This window comes from Pelodiscus sinensis, chromosome 3, assembly GCF_049634645.1.
Source record: "Pelodiscus sinensis isolate JC-2024 chromosome 3, ASM4963464v1, whole genome shotgun sequence".
NCBI lineage: Eukaryota > Metazoa > Chordata > Testudines > Trionychidae > Pelodiscus > Pelodiscus sinensis.
The window spans coordinates 108,165,174-108,178,795 of record NC_134713.1 but is presented as its reverse complement, the minus strand read 5'-3'; the positions used below and the strand labels follow the sequence as shown (position 1 = coordinate 108,178,795).

At 42.4% G+C, this 13,622-nt stretch overlaps 1 protein-coding gene across 12 annotated transcripts in view; it reads left to right on the top strand.

The window, feature by feature from the left end:
• The window catches only part of SYNE1 (spectrin repeat containing nuclear envelope protein 1), a 488,224-nt gene that overhangs the window by 391,123 nt on the left and 83,479 nt on the right, over window positions 1-13,622 (top strand). For all 12 annotated transcript variants that reach the window (XM_075924456.1, XM_075924455.1, XM_075924462.1 and 9 more), the window contains 7 exons: window positions 846-1,046; window positions 2,063-2,236; window positions 2,922-3,053; window positions 5,005-5,201; window positions 6,096-6,228; window positions 6,680-6,862; window positions 8,424-8,573. In XM_075924456.1, coding sequence (XP_075780571.1) covers window positions 846-1,046; window positions 2,063-2,236; window positions 2,922-3,053; window positions 5,005-5,201; window positions 6,096-6,228; window positions 6,680-6,862; window positions 8,424-8,573 — 1,170 coding nt within the window. The remainder of the gene's footprint in view (window positions 1-845; window positions 1,047-2,062; window positions 2,237-2,921; window positions 3,054-5,004; window positions 5,202-6,095; window positions 6,229-6,679; window positions 6,863-8,423; window positions 8,574-13,622) is intronic.

Sequence of the window (13,622 nt, the reverse complement as noted above, 5' to 3'; positions counted from 1 at the left end):
CTTTTCTGCTGATTGTAAGGGTTTGTCTTCACATACAACAGTAACGCTTCAAAGAAGATACACCATTTCCAGTCATTGTAGATAAGCCCACCTCTCTGAGAGGCAATAGCTTTGTCAATGAGAGAAACTCTCCCATCAATTAGTGCTGCCCACACAGGGGTTAAGTCAGTACGAATACATGGAGATAGACTTTTCTTAACCCCTTGACATAGTTATACAATCTAAATTTGTAGCGTGCATCTGGCCTGAGGCCTCTTGCCATGCTAGAGCAGTGGAAATGGGTCTTAGTATAATTGAAAGAGAAGTTGAATGTGTCTGGGTTTGTCCTCCTTTCTCCAGCTGTGCTGTTACTCAAGCAAGGCCCCTGAAGTTAACTTCATTCTTATACATGAGAGCCTCAAGAATGGTGCCATTCTCACTTATTTTTCTCTATAAACACAGAGCCAGTGTGCCTTTACCTAATGTCTGTTTGCTCCCTGTGCAGGTTCCCAACTCAGATACTTAGGCCAGGTCTACACTAGCTCTATATGGGTACAACTGTCTTGCACAATGGCGTGAAAAATCCACACCCCTGAAATAATAGTTATAGTGACCTTATCCCCACCCTTCCATGTACTTAGTGCTATGTCTGCAGCAGGGTATCTCCTGCAGACATAGCTAGAGCTTCTCAGAATGGTGGATTAACTCTCCCATTGACGTAGTAGTGTCTTCACTAGAGCACTATTATGGTACAGTGAATACCACCTCTGAAGAGAGTGAGCACATTGTCAGTGTGCTGGCTTTTAAGTAATCAGGAAGAGTGTGCATGAAATGAGGAACACACTTGCTGCTTGTGTCTCCCAAAGGACATGTATGATGAACTGATGATGATCATTGGATCCAGACGCAGTGGGCTGAACCAGAATCTAGCCCTCAAGGGTCAGTATGAACGAGCTTTGCAGGACCTGGCTGACCTGATAGAAACTGGCCAAGAAAAGATGGCAGGTGACCAGAAAATTATTGTTGTTTCTAAGGAGGAAGTCCAAATGCTACTAGACAAACACAAGGTAAAAACTGCATATTCATTTTAAAAAACTGTTTGAGGACTAGGAAAAACATCTGTCTTGCACGCCACTAACTTTTGACCATTCTATAGCCAGCCTTCACACTTGGAGAGGCAGCAGGGATTTTGTTGATGATTTACTGTTAGTTTAGGGTGCATTAAAAATATGAGTGCACCATCAGTGAGTAGCCTAGAATTTTTTTGTCAAGTATCGTGAAGTAAGTAAATATATATATATTTAGTACACATATATGATAGTAGCCACTTTCTCACTCATTCTAGTGTATTCTAACTTTGAATAACAAGTCTGATGTCTTTGTGCTGGATAGCAGAGATGGAGTCTCTTTGGAATGCATCATTGCATTCAGTATTCTGGCTTGAAAGCAAGCTATTGAACAGGATAAAGCTATAGTCGGGCATTCACTGTAAACTTTGGAAAGAAAAGTAGCTTGATTTATACACTAGTTAATGTTGATTTCTTTAGATAAGATTTTAGTTCACTACTGGCTTCGACAAACACAGGAATATTGTCTGCTTTGTACACCAAAACTTCTTACGTTATTAGACCCAAATTCTTCTTTGATATACCTTGTGGAAACCAGGTATGTTGTAAGTTAAGGCAGAATGTGTATTTTAAACATTAACTCTTTCTCCAGTGTTAATGAGATTTTGTGTGGCTATTAGTAGGGAGTGAAAGTTAGCTAAATTGCACATCTCCAAGTACTTTTAGGCTACATCTACACTGCAATGCTATTTTGGGATACTCAGGTATCTCGCATCTTAAGAGCAAGCCTGTTATTTCGGGCTTGCTATTCCAACGTCCCTGTAAACCTCATTCCACGAGGAGTAACAGCCATTTTGGAATAGCGGGTTATTTTGAAATTTGGCACCATGTAGATGTAGCCTTATGTCCTCCCTCACAATAGTATTGTAGCATCTTTGACTTTGGTAATTTTATTTTATGGTGGCTTAAGTCTAATGGATACCCTTTGATCTTTTTGTTTTCTGGAATCCTTTCAGGAATATTTCCAGGGTCTAGAATCTCATATGGTCCTGACAGAAACACTGTTTAGGAAGATAAGCAGTTTTGCCCTCATGAGTGAAACCCAATCACATACGAAAGAGATGGCACAAGCCTCCACTGTGTTAAAACAAGCTCATAAGCGGGGTGTTGAGCTGGAATACATTTTAGAGGTGAGAGGTTTCTCTGTTTGCTACTTCCCATGTAATGATGCATGATTAAGGATGTACTTGGAGAGGGAGGGTAGTGCTAGTGAACCTTGGTCCTTCAGGTCATATCCCCCTAAGTGGGGAATGGAGGGTTATGTGAAGTCTTTTATGCTTATATATTGTGAAGCAATGTGAGCACCAGGTTCAGCGGCCACACCATACTATTAGCAAGTTTCAGAGACAAGTGTTAGTCTGTAACTGAAAAATTTAAAAAATAACAAAGAGTCTTGCAGCACTAACAAAAAATGTAAATGGTATCAGGAGTTGTCATGGCCACTTCTTCATACCATCTATATTTTTTCTTAGTCTCTAAGGTGCTGCAAGACTCTTCGTTATTTTTTAAATTTTTAATACTGCTTGCTATATACCAATTTTCAAAGCTAAAAGGTCTTGACCAATCAAGAGTGAGAGAATCTCAGCTTCCAAGCAGAAATTTGTGATTTGAGTCACATGACTAAAGGCTGATCCTGAGCCTTTATGGGAGAGGTAATGTTATATATACACTGTGTGTTTCCTTTGGAGCTGGAGAAATACTGTTGGAGAAATTTACATAAAGGATATAAATAATATTTTTAAGTTTAGTTGCAAATAAAAACCTAGAACCCCCAAGCAAGTATTCACCATATGCATACATGAATTATTCTTGCAGACCTGGACACGTCTGGATGAGGACTATCAAGAACTGACCCGACAGCTGGAGGCTGTTGAAAGTAGCATTCCTAGTGTTGGTTTGGTAGAGGAGACAGAGGAAAGGCTTACAGATCGGATCACACTTTATCAGGTCAGTGGCAGCATGGGATTTTCAAACATGATGGACTTTTTGATCATTCATCATAAATGTCTTAACCACAGTAAAAGATAGTTTGTCTGGGATTTGTACTAAATCTTGCATTCTTGCTCTCATTTTTTAGAAAGGTCTTTTACTTTATTCTGTCTGTCTTGATAGCCAGGCCTACCTTTTGTTTTTCCTGATGATCTTCTAGCTGACAGGATTGTCCAGCCCAGAGGAAGAGCCATCCTCAAATAGATTTCTCATGCTGTCATTGCAGAGTTGAGTGGGTAACTATAGATTAATTTTTAGACTACGTTGCCATTTACCAACTGAACATTAGGTGATTCCTTGTAGTTTGAAAACTTTAGAGCTATTTTGATGCTCTTCTACACTAGTATTTTTCATATTTTTGTCTTTCCTTCTGCATTTTGTGCTCAAGAGATTTTTTCCCCCCTTACTGTGTGCTCATTTTGATATGTTTTACTACTGCACCCTTAGAACGTTGCCATATTCTGTGGACTTCCTGGGAGGATGCTTGAATATGTGACACTAAAACTCTTATGACTAGCCCAGATAATTAAACTAAATTTACTTAATGTGTGTAAGCCATCAATTTAACTAGTGTCTCTCAAAAATGCATACACATTTATGTTACCAGTCAGGGTCAAAAGACTGCCCCCTCCCCCATTCAATCAAAAATTCAGATTTAGTTTCCCATTCTGCACAGTTTAAGACTTCAACTTGCCCATGCTCTTTTCCTTTCATCCACTTAACTGTCCAGCCTAAATTATACTGTACCAATGATTCAGGTGTTGTTCTGTCCCAGTTACATAATTTATGACAGATAGCTCTGCCTCCTTTCTCCCAACTATGGTAATTGCCCCTATGCCTGGGCACTCCCATACAACAGTGCCCACAGTCTGGTATCTCCTTCCCTCTCAGGGAACCCAATCACCCCCTAAGCCACCTCTTGCCTCAGGCTACATTTAGACTGCCGCTTTTTATCAGAAAAAGGTACACAACTTGCGCTCTGCAATTTGTGTACCTTTTCCCAATAGTTTTGTTGGAAGCGGCTTTTCTGAAAATTGGCCTGTCTACACTGGGCCAAATTTCAGAAAAACCTCCTCTTTGGAAAGAGCCCTTCTTCCTCACGGCACAAGGAAGACAGGGTTTCCGAAAGAGTGCATCTGCTCTGCCGCAAAAAATGTCGGAATAGCAGACCCATTCTGGTATCCTGGAAAAACTCCATAATCTAGACATAGCCTCAGTGGCTCACTGCCATTCCTCATCTAGCTTCTTCCCTTGGGGCAAACTGCCACTGTCCATTTCATCATTGGCATGGGGGGGAGGGGCGGTTGGCCTGCTGCCTATTCCTGCCCTCGGTGCTCCTCTGAAGCTTTAATGCCATCCATTTGGCAAGTCATCCATTAGATCCAGGATTCTGGCCTTGGAGAGGTTGAGTGAACTTTTATTTTGTGCACATGTACAGCTGAAAGTCCTGGTGATGATGGAAGGAGGGGTCACACAGAAAACCTAGTCGTTGTGGGGAATCATTGCAGGAAACACAAGACTTGACCATTAATCCTGCAACACTCTTAAGTGCTTTTTACTTCCATTGATGTCAAGGATGCTTAGCAGTCCAACAATTGGGCTCTGTGTTTTATTCTGCTTCTCTCAGTAGTACTGTTGGTGTCTACAAGCTTCCCTGAAATTTCAGACATGCAAACACCCTGTCACAAGTGTCATTTTAAGCAGAGCAACTTTCTGGCATGGTAAATGATGAACATGGAGGTCCAGAAGCCATTTTCATGCTCTGTCTTCTTGAGCTTCAGAGTTTGAATTAAAAGAGAGTCCTTGGAAACAGGGAGGGAGTTTAATATACCATACAGCCCAGCAAAAGAAAAATGGGGTATTGAGAATCTATTATTCTAATTGTCTTTCCTGTCCTCTGTCATTACAGCACTTGAAATCTAGCCTGACTGAACACCAGCCCAAGCTTTACCAGCTGTTGGATGATGGGAAAAAAATGCTTTTTTCTGTCAGCTGTTTAGATCTAGAAAGTCAGTTGAACCAGTTAGGAGAGCACTGGTTAAATAATACCAGCAAAGTGACCAAGGAACTGCACAGACTGGAGACTATACTAAAGCACTGGACAAGGTAGTGCTAACGAGACTGAGGTTCTGGTACTGTGCCATTAGAATCAAGGAGAGCTATGTTTTCAGAAACTCTTAGTTCATTGGTGGTGGTGTTTGTTTTTTAATTCCAGGAAATGAATATTTAAGTGGCACTTCCCAAACTACTTTACCTCTGCCCCCATAGTGCTACCTGATTCTCTTCTTTCCATAAAAACTCTCAAAAAATGTGTGCCATAAAAAATACATGCCCATACATGTTTCTGATATAAAATGGGATGATTTGTCACTACACTAACCTTTGCTCTTTTTGAGAGCTCTGAATCCATGGTCCGTATGTACAGCATTGTATATAGAGACAGTCAAGCTCTATCTTTAATAACACTGAGCGAATTGGCTGGCATACAGAATGGTAAGACCCTGTCATTAAGATGTTTGCTTCTAGCAGAGGCATTTTGTATCCTTCATATTTTCTAGAATCAGCCTAGTGAAGAGTAGGGAAAGCTTGCCTCAGTGTATAGTCTGTCAAACCAGGAAAATATTAATAGCCTTTGTAATCTGACTTTTCTTCACGAACTGTAGGCCATGGTTACTAGATCTCTTCTTGCGGAATCTGACAAAATAGGTTTCATCTGTCTTGCTTCTGGATAGAGGGTGGGGATTGTTAGAAAATAGCAAAAAGTATCTTTCTGTAACTAACTGTTTTAATGCTTCTAATTTTAGGCCATCACAATTAAAAATTTCCTATCAACTTTCTGTAAGACTTTTAAGACAGTATGATGCTCTTGTGGATTTTAGGAAAATCCACAAAAGATGGTCTTTGTAAAATTAGGCTTTCTGTGGAAAATCTTTTTTCTTGCGAGACTGCACTAGAGGCAAGGGTTGGCAATGACTGTTTTTGTTATTAACATCCTCACAGATATCAGAATGAATCAGCTGAGCTGATTCATTGGTTACAATCAGCAATGGACCAACTGGAGTTCTGGACTCAGCAGTCAGTGACAGTCCCTCAAGAACTTGAAATGGTGAGAGACCACCTGAATGCTTTTCTGGTGAGTCACTTTGGGAATCTTAAGAATTTTTTCATTTCTGATTGCAAACAAATGGTGCTATTCCCATAAGATTTATGCATATGTTATCCACAAAATGTTGCTGTTATCTCTGTGAGTGTAGAACAGCTGTACAATAACTTGCTTATTTTTTTAAAAAAAAACACCCCTCAAATGTCTGAATGTTAAACAGCACTGTTAAATACAGAATGTCTGAGCAAAGTTATTAGTAAGTATCCTACATACTTTGTAAGCCCTGTTGTATGTCCTGATTGTAAGATGTGATGGTTTTCATGCTTGTATAAAGATTTTGTACTTTTCTTTAAAAAGATGCTACCAAGTCCAATATATACGTATTTTAAAATAAGTTGTTTCCTTTGAGTAAAGGAATAAAATTAGTTTTAGTTGGTTAATACCACTTATCTATCTTGGTGAAATTATGATCTTTTTATAGGAGTTTTCTAAAGAGGTTGATGCCAAATCATCCCAGAAATCTTCTGTTTTAAGCACTGGGAACCAGCTCCTTCGGCTGAAGAAAGTAGATACAGCAGCATTGCGTGCAGGACTATCACAGATTGACAGCCAGTGGACAGAGTTACTGACACAAATTCCAGTAGTACAAGAAAAACTACATCAGGTAGGGAGAAATTTACTACTTCTACACCATGTGGTGTTCAGGAAAGTAATAAGTGAATTAAAAGCTTTTGCATTTGAAAAATTTAAAGTGCATCTGGTTGTGACAATGGATCCAATGGCATTAACTTTCTGTTAAGTTTCAAATTCTGACCAATTCAAGTTAAACTGTATTCTTGTTGTAGTCTTTCTCCTCACAAACCACCATGTCTCTTGGCATAATTGGCAATCTCTAAAGAGAGGTGATCATTCCCCTCCCACCTTCTAACCTAGACTGGGGTAGAAGTTTTAATAATGTGCAGTGGCCAAGTTCTATGTCAAACCTTACACAAAGTGTATCCCACCTTGTGTGTGCTAGAAGTCCTTTGTTTTCACAAAAGTACAGCCACAGTACAGGCAGTCCCCGAGTTACGCGGATCCGACTTATGTCGGATCCGCAGTTACGAACGGGGCCCTCTCCCTGGTCTCCAGCAGACCAGGGAGAGGAAGCAAAGCCGCGGAGCCCGAGGGCAGCAGGACACCCACGGCGCGTCTTGGCTGTCCCGCTGCCCCCGTGCTCCGCGGCTTTGCTCCAGACGCCTGTGGTACAGCAGCTGGGGCGCTGCCGGTTGGTCCTGTAGCGCCGCTCTGGGCGCTACTGGACCAACTGGGCAGCACCCCAGCTGCTCTGCCCCAGGCGTCCTGATTCAGCCACTGCTGGTCAGTTTCATCAGCGGCTGAATCAGAACGCCTGGGGCAGAGCAGCTTGGGTGCTGCTGGGTTGCTCCAGTAGTGCCGAGGAGCGGCGGCGCTACTGGACCAACCCAGCAGCACCCCAGCTGCTCTGCCCCAGGCATCCCCAAGTCAGCTGCTGCTGAAACTGACCAGTGGCTGACTTCAGGAAGCCCCTGCCCCGGGCTTCCTGGAATCAGCCGCTGATCAGTTTCAGCAGCAGCTGACTTGTGGATGCCTGGGGTTCTTAAGTTGAATCTGTATGTAAGTCAGTGGCTGAATCTGGACGCCAGTTCCGACTTACATACAGATTCAACTTAAGAACAAACCTACAGTCCCTATCTTGTACGTAACCCGGGGACTGCCTGTATTACATTTTATCTTACAAAGTGAAGCAAAATGCCTCAAGCTTTTTTTAAGTATATATATTTCCATATTCAGCACTGAGCCATTCATAGGACCATTCGGAGTAGCAGCCCCAGGCCCTGCATTTTGGGGGGAGCCTCATGCCAGCCACCTCAATCATCCTATGGATGGTACCACAGGGCCCAGGATGGCCCAGGGGATTACCTGATGGGTCCTGACATGGACCAGCAGCAGGTCCTCTCCTCCCTCCTGCACACTCGCCCTAGCAATGGGAGCAGAGCTACCCAGCAGCCTGCTCAACTCTGCCTCACCACTATCCAGTCCACTATGCTCCGCTTCACTGCAATGGCAGGAAGCAGAGTGCCCAGTCCCAGCCTGCTCCACTGAGCATTGAAGGTCAAAGATAGACTATGATGAATTAACAAAGCAAAGGGCTTTATCCATTCTCTTGACAGAAAGTCGTTAATTAAAATCTTTTGCCTTTACAGCTTCAGATGGACAAGCTTCCTTCTCGTCATGCCATCACAGAAGTCATGAGTTGGATTTTTCTGATGGAGAATGTCATTCAGGAGGATGAGGAGAATATAAAAAATGTAGTAGGACATAAAGCCATACAGGATTATCTACAGAAGTATAAGGTAATTAAGTGGGGGTGGTTGGCAAATGCATGACATTTTTTGGTCAGTTTCAGCATATGTAGTTCTAGAGGTTGAAGCATTCTGCTCCAGCAACATCCATGGTCCAGCATGATTTTAATTAGCCAGATGTCCACTTATTATGGGTCTGACCAAGTTTCCCATACTCTTATAAAATTTGTTTACAGCCACTAGTTCTGGCTTCAGTGTTCTGTACTGTTATTTAGCTCTAATTTATCCCTAAATGTCTTTGAAGAACCCAGTAAGCAGTGGAAGTGTTGGCAGTGCCGCTAGACTACATTTACCCCTTGTGGTTTGGCAAATTCTCTGGTTCGGCACTGATCAGGTCCCAAGGGTTCCAGACTAGAAAGGTTCAGTCTGTAGAAAATTTGTCTGGTGGTTGCTCGGGTCCTTTAACTTAAATAAGATTAGTTTTTCTTCATTTAAATCATTGCTTTGGGGTAGGGCTGGAGATGAGTGGGTTCGGTATTCAGACTGCCCCTGGGAGAGAGGACTACCCCAGCCACCTCTAACGATAGCAGCTCAGGGCCATGTGAGAAGCACCTGTCAATGGCTGCTGTAGCAGGCACAGAGAGGCAAGGGGTGTATGTTCCCCAGCTGAGAGACAGATAACTTGTTGACATATACAGAACACTAAAGCTGTGTTCTGTAACTTCAAAAGCACGGTGACATGCGCGTAACTGAATTTTATTATGATTGAATTTTGTCCCCGGACAACAGAACGTTTGACAAATGTTGCATTTTAACATATGAAGTCTTCATATAGAAAATCACCTGAGGTCATCTCTTGAACAAGGGCGGGGAATCTTTTTCGGGTTGGGGGGAGGAGGCAATGGACCTACAGAAAAATCAGTGGGTGCAGCCACCAAGGTTCCCCTCGCACTTCATCCCCATGGAGGGGCACCAAAGCTTAAGGCTTCTCTCTTCCCCTTTCTCCCCCAGTAATGGATTAGTAGATTTTGTTGAGCCCTCAAGAGTTAATCTGGCCCTAGGGGAAAGCCCTCAGCCTGGGGTTGCGCCAAATATGAAAAGTTCAGTGTGGGAGAATGGGCTGCTGGGGAGTGGACTGGGGGTGGGCATTCTGGATCTGGGCAAATAGGGAGCAGGAGTGGTGTGTGGAATCTGGCTGGGTAATAGGATGCAGGAGCAGGCTGAAGGTGTCAGTGCAGGTTCTGGGTGAGGGTACAGGGTCTGGATGGGAGCAAGGAGCAGGATCAGGCTGGGGGTAGAGGTAGAGGGGGTGCAAGAGAGGGCAGGGGATTGAGGTACCTACCTGGCACAGCACCATCCTACACTCGCCAAAAATGAGGGGTTCAGTGTGGGAGGGGGCTGCCAGGGAGCAGATTGTGGGTGCAGGGTCTGGGTTGGAGGGAGGGTGCAGGAGCAGGCTGTGATTGGAGAGTCTGGGCGGGCGGGAAGGTGCAAGAGTAGACTAATGAGGGAGGTGGGAGGGGACTGAGGTGGCTGTGACACACCACTTCCAGGGGGCAAACGTGGCTCCATGCTGCCCTGTGCTGGTAGGCACCATCACTCCCATTGGCTGGGGATTGATGGGGGTGAAGCCTGCAAGCCAGTTCAGGGGACAGAACTTCCTGATGCTGCCATTCCTGGTGCACAGCCACTTTCTCTCCCTGCAGAGCAAAGTTTGCAGGCTGGATGTGGCTGGCAGCTTGCCTTGATCCGGTTTACCTTGATCCACAGCAGCAGAGAGATTGCGCTAGCCAAATAAGAAACGATCCTTATCCAAATGAAATTGAAGGATAACTTTTATAGAGAATGTAAATTCTTATCTCTAGTTCCTTGGCCAAGTTTCAAATAGGTAACGTTCTTAATCTGATAAATGCATCTGCACATAAAGATTTTATTTTCAATATCAGACTTTTTCCTCTAAAAGAGCCTCAGTAACGAGAAGTTTTTCTTCGAGTGGCTGCAGACATGTATTGCCTCAAGCATATTTGCTCATAGCATAGCTGGAGCTTTTCTTTCTCTACAGTAGTGCCTACTGGAGACAGTCTATTGGTTTGCGTATTTAATCTGAACTGGTATAGGAAAATACCACTGAGTTATTGGTCATTCTTCAGACAACAATTCGAAGAAGAGTAGCCTTTCTATTTAACAAAGCTATCTTGCAGCCAGCAAAAACCTTATGGCTCCAGCCTTGTTAGGAAGAAAGATTTATTCCACTGCCTTGCTCCACATGTGACGAGTGAATCAATATGCTTTTTAGCAAAATATGACTTTCCCAACTAGGAGGCAATGTCTAAGTACTCAGATGAATTGCCAGACTATTTAAAAGAAGAGGTAAGGGCTTTCTGAGCAGAGGGTTGGCTGGTTGCAAATACCCTGCACCAGTCAGTTCTTGATGTCAGGCTTCACACATGCTTCCTCCAGGGTGACTGCTTTTGTAATCATATTCAAAAGGGCATCCTGGTTACCAGAATTATGTACAGTACCAGTTAGTCCTCATTTTGAGGACCTATCCTTTGATAGACTGTCTTGCCTTAAAACAAAGATTGCCTATGTGTTGCACTCCTTTAAGGATTAACGTGCTATGCTCTTCTCCCTAAGCGCCTATAGTCCAGCCATCCAGAGGTGTCAATATATGTCTCCACAGCAATTCTGTCACCAGTTCCATTAACAGCCCTTCTATTCTTTGATGCAACAGAAATCTTGAGTTAGAAACAAACCTCAGAAGAGCGGGTTGTCTTTCCCCAGCTTTAACTAATCTTCTCCCCCTCAACCCGCTGTCACAAAGCAATACAGCCAGCAGTGACCTTCTCATTCCCTGCCTGCTGTTTTGGGGGAAACATTATCTCACTTTCTCAATGCTTAGAAGCCAATATTTAGAAATAAGTAGGTTGTAAGTGCTGAGAGACTGATATAACCAATTCACTGTCTTTCCATCCCTCCTCCACACCCTTCTTCCCTGTCCCTTTTGAGGGATCCATCTCTCATGAGTCTATATTCTTACAAGAAGTTCAGACTCTGTTCACTGTGGTGGCAGTAGAGGAAGTTCCCCTAAGATTTCAGGGATGGGGTTTTTACTCTTGTTGTTTCCTGATCTCCATGTCCTAGGGACACCTGAGTCTCATATTGGACCTTTAGGCTCTCAATAAGTTTGTCAAGCAAGTCAGAGTCTGAATGGTTACCCCAGCATCAGTCATTCCCTCCCTAGAGTGTAACAATTGGTATACTGCCTTCAATCTTTAAGACATCTAGCAATGTTGTCCAGTGCCAGGAGGTTCCTCAGATTTTATGATGGGTGGCTCCATTGTTGGTATCTGCTACCTCCCTTTTGTATTATAAGTGCCTTGTGTGTTCACCAAATATGCGAGCACCACCATACACTGCTTAAAAAAAAAATCCATGTCTTCCCTCACCTCAATCATTGGTTGATTGAAGGCCATCCCCAGACCAGGTTCATGGCTTTACCATCGGTCATTTCAATTATCTGGGACTTGCCCTGAATAGAGAAGCATCAACACTTATTCCCACTGAAGTTCATTGAGACCCTGTTTGTTTGAACAATTTTAACCACTTTTCCTTCCCGAGTAGAGATTTCAAATGGTTCACAACTTACATGTGTCCCTCACATCTTATCCAATAAAAGGCAGATGAAATTCAGTGTTGATAAATGCAAAGTAATGCACAAGCAGAAAACATAATACCAATTATACATTTAAATTATGGGGTTTATATTAACTATGTTTTATGATAGTTCCACTCAATGTGCAGCAGCAGTCAAAAAAGCTAACTGAATGTTGGGAATCATTAAGAAAGTGATTGATAATCAAATAGAAAATATCTTATTATTTCTATATAAATTCATGGTACACCACCATCATGAATACTGTTTTCAGATGTAGACACCACATCTCAAAAAAAGATACTGGAAACTGTATTAAAAAGTCAATAAAAATGATAAAGCATCTGGAGCAGAATTCATAGGAGAAGAAATTAATACTGGGATTTTTCAGCTTGGAAAAGAGGTGACTAAGGGAGATATGATAGAAGATCTATAAAATCACGAGTGATATGGGGAAAGTAAATAAAGAAGCATTATTTGTTTCCCATTTCTCAAAAAATTAGGAGTTATCAAAATAAATTAATAGGCAACATGTTTAAAACAAACATAGGGAAGTATTACTTAAGACAACATATAATCAACCTGTGGATTTTTTTGCCAGAGGATTTTGAAAATGCCAAGATATTACAAGAGATTTTATTTAACAGTAGGAAACAGTCAACATGGTTGATTTACCTGCTTAAGTGGAAAAAAACTTTTCCATCTGGTCTACTAAACATGGGATACAGCCTTCAAAACTGAAGATCCAAGACATTGCAGAATATCTTCTATATTTGAGATCCTCTTTTTAAGAGTTCTGAAATTATACTTTGTGGCTGTCTCTGCTTTAACCACCCTCTCCAACGAGCTTTGCTATTCTCTAGCACCATGATTATTAAATTTCAAAGATGAGTCTCAGCACACTGGTTGGAGAGACCATTCATTATTGTGGAAAAATCTATTTCCAAGTAAGTTGTCTCAGATCGTGGTACATGTTTTCTTACTTCCTTAAGGACATGGTACTTCCTTGGGACCTCATCCTTAGCAGCTATGATGGGCTTTGAACCTTTGACCATCTTCTCTTCACCTCACTTAAGCCAAAAGATAACTGGTATGTTGGCCAGGCAAGCATCTAAGCTAGAAGCTGTGATGGCAGGCCCTCCTTATGCAGTATTTTTCAAAAACAAGGTAGCCCTGCAGTAACAGCAAAATCGTTAAACGAAAAACTGAACTATTTTAATTACATCAGATAATGCATCTCCTGGTTTTCCTCATGACAGCAAATTGTGGTCTACTTACCTTAGATGTCTGGAGGGCGCTGACATTCTGTCTGAACAGAACGAGGCCTTTCAGTCTCCTCATCATTTTGTGTTCTGTGCTGATTGCATGAAAGGCCAAACCATGTCAGTGCAGATGATCTCTGTGTGGATTTCCTCCTGAATTACAACAGCCTGTAGGGTAGCCAG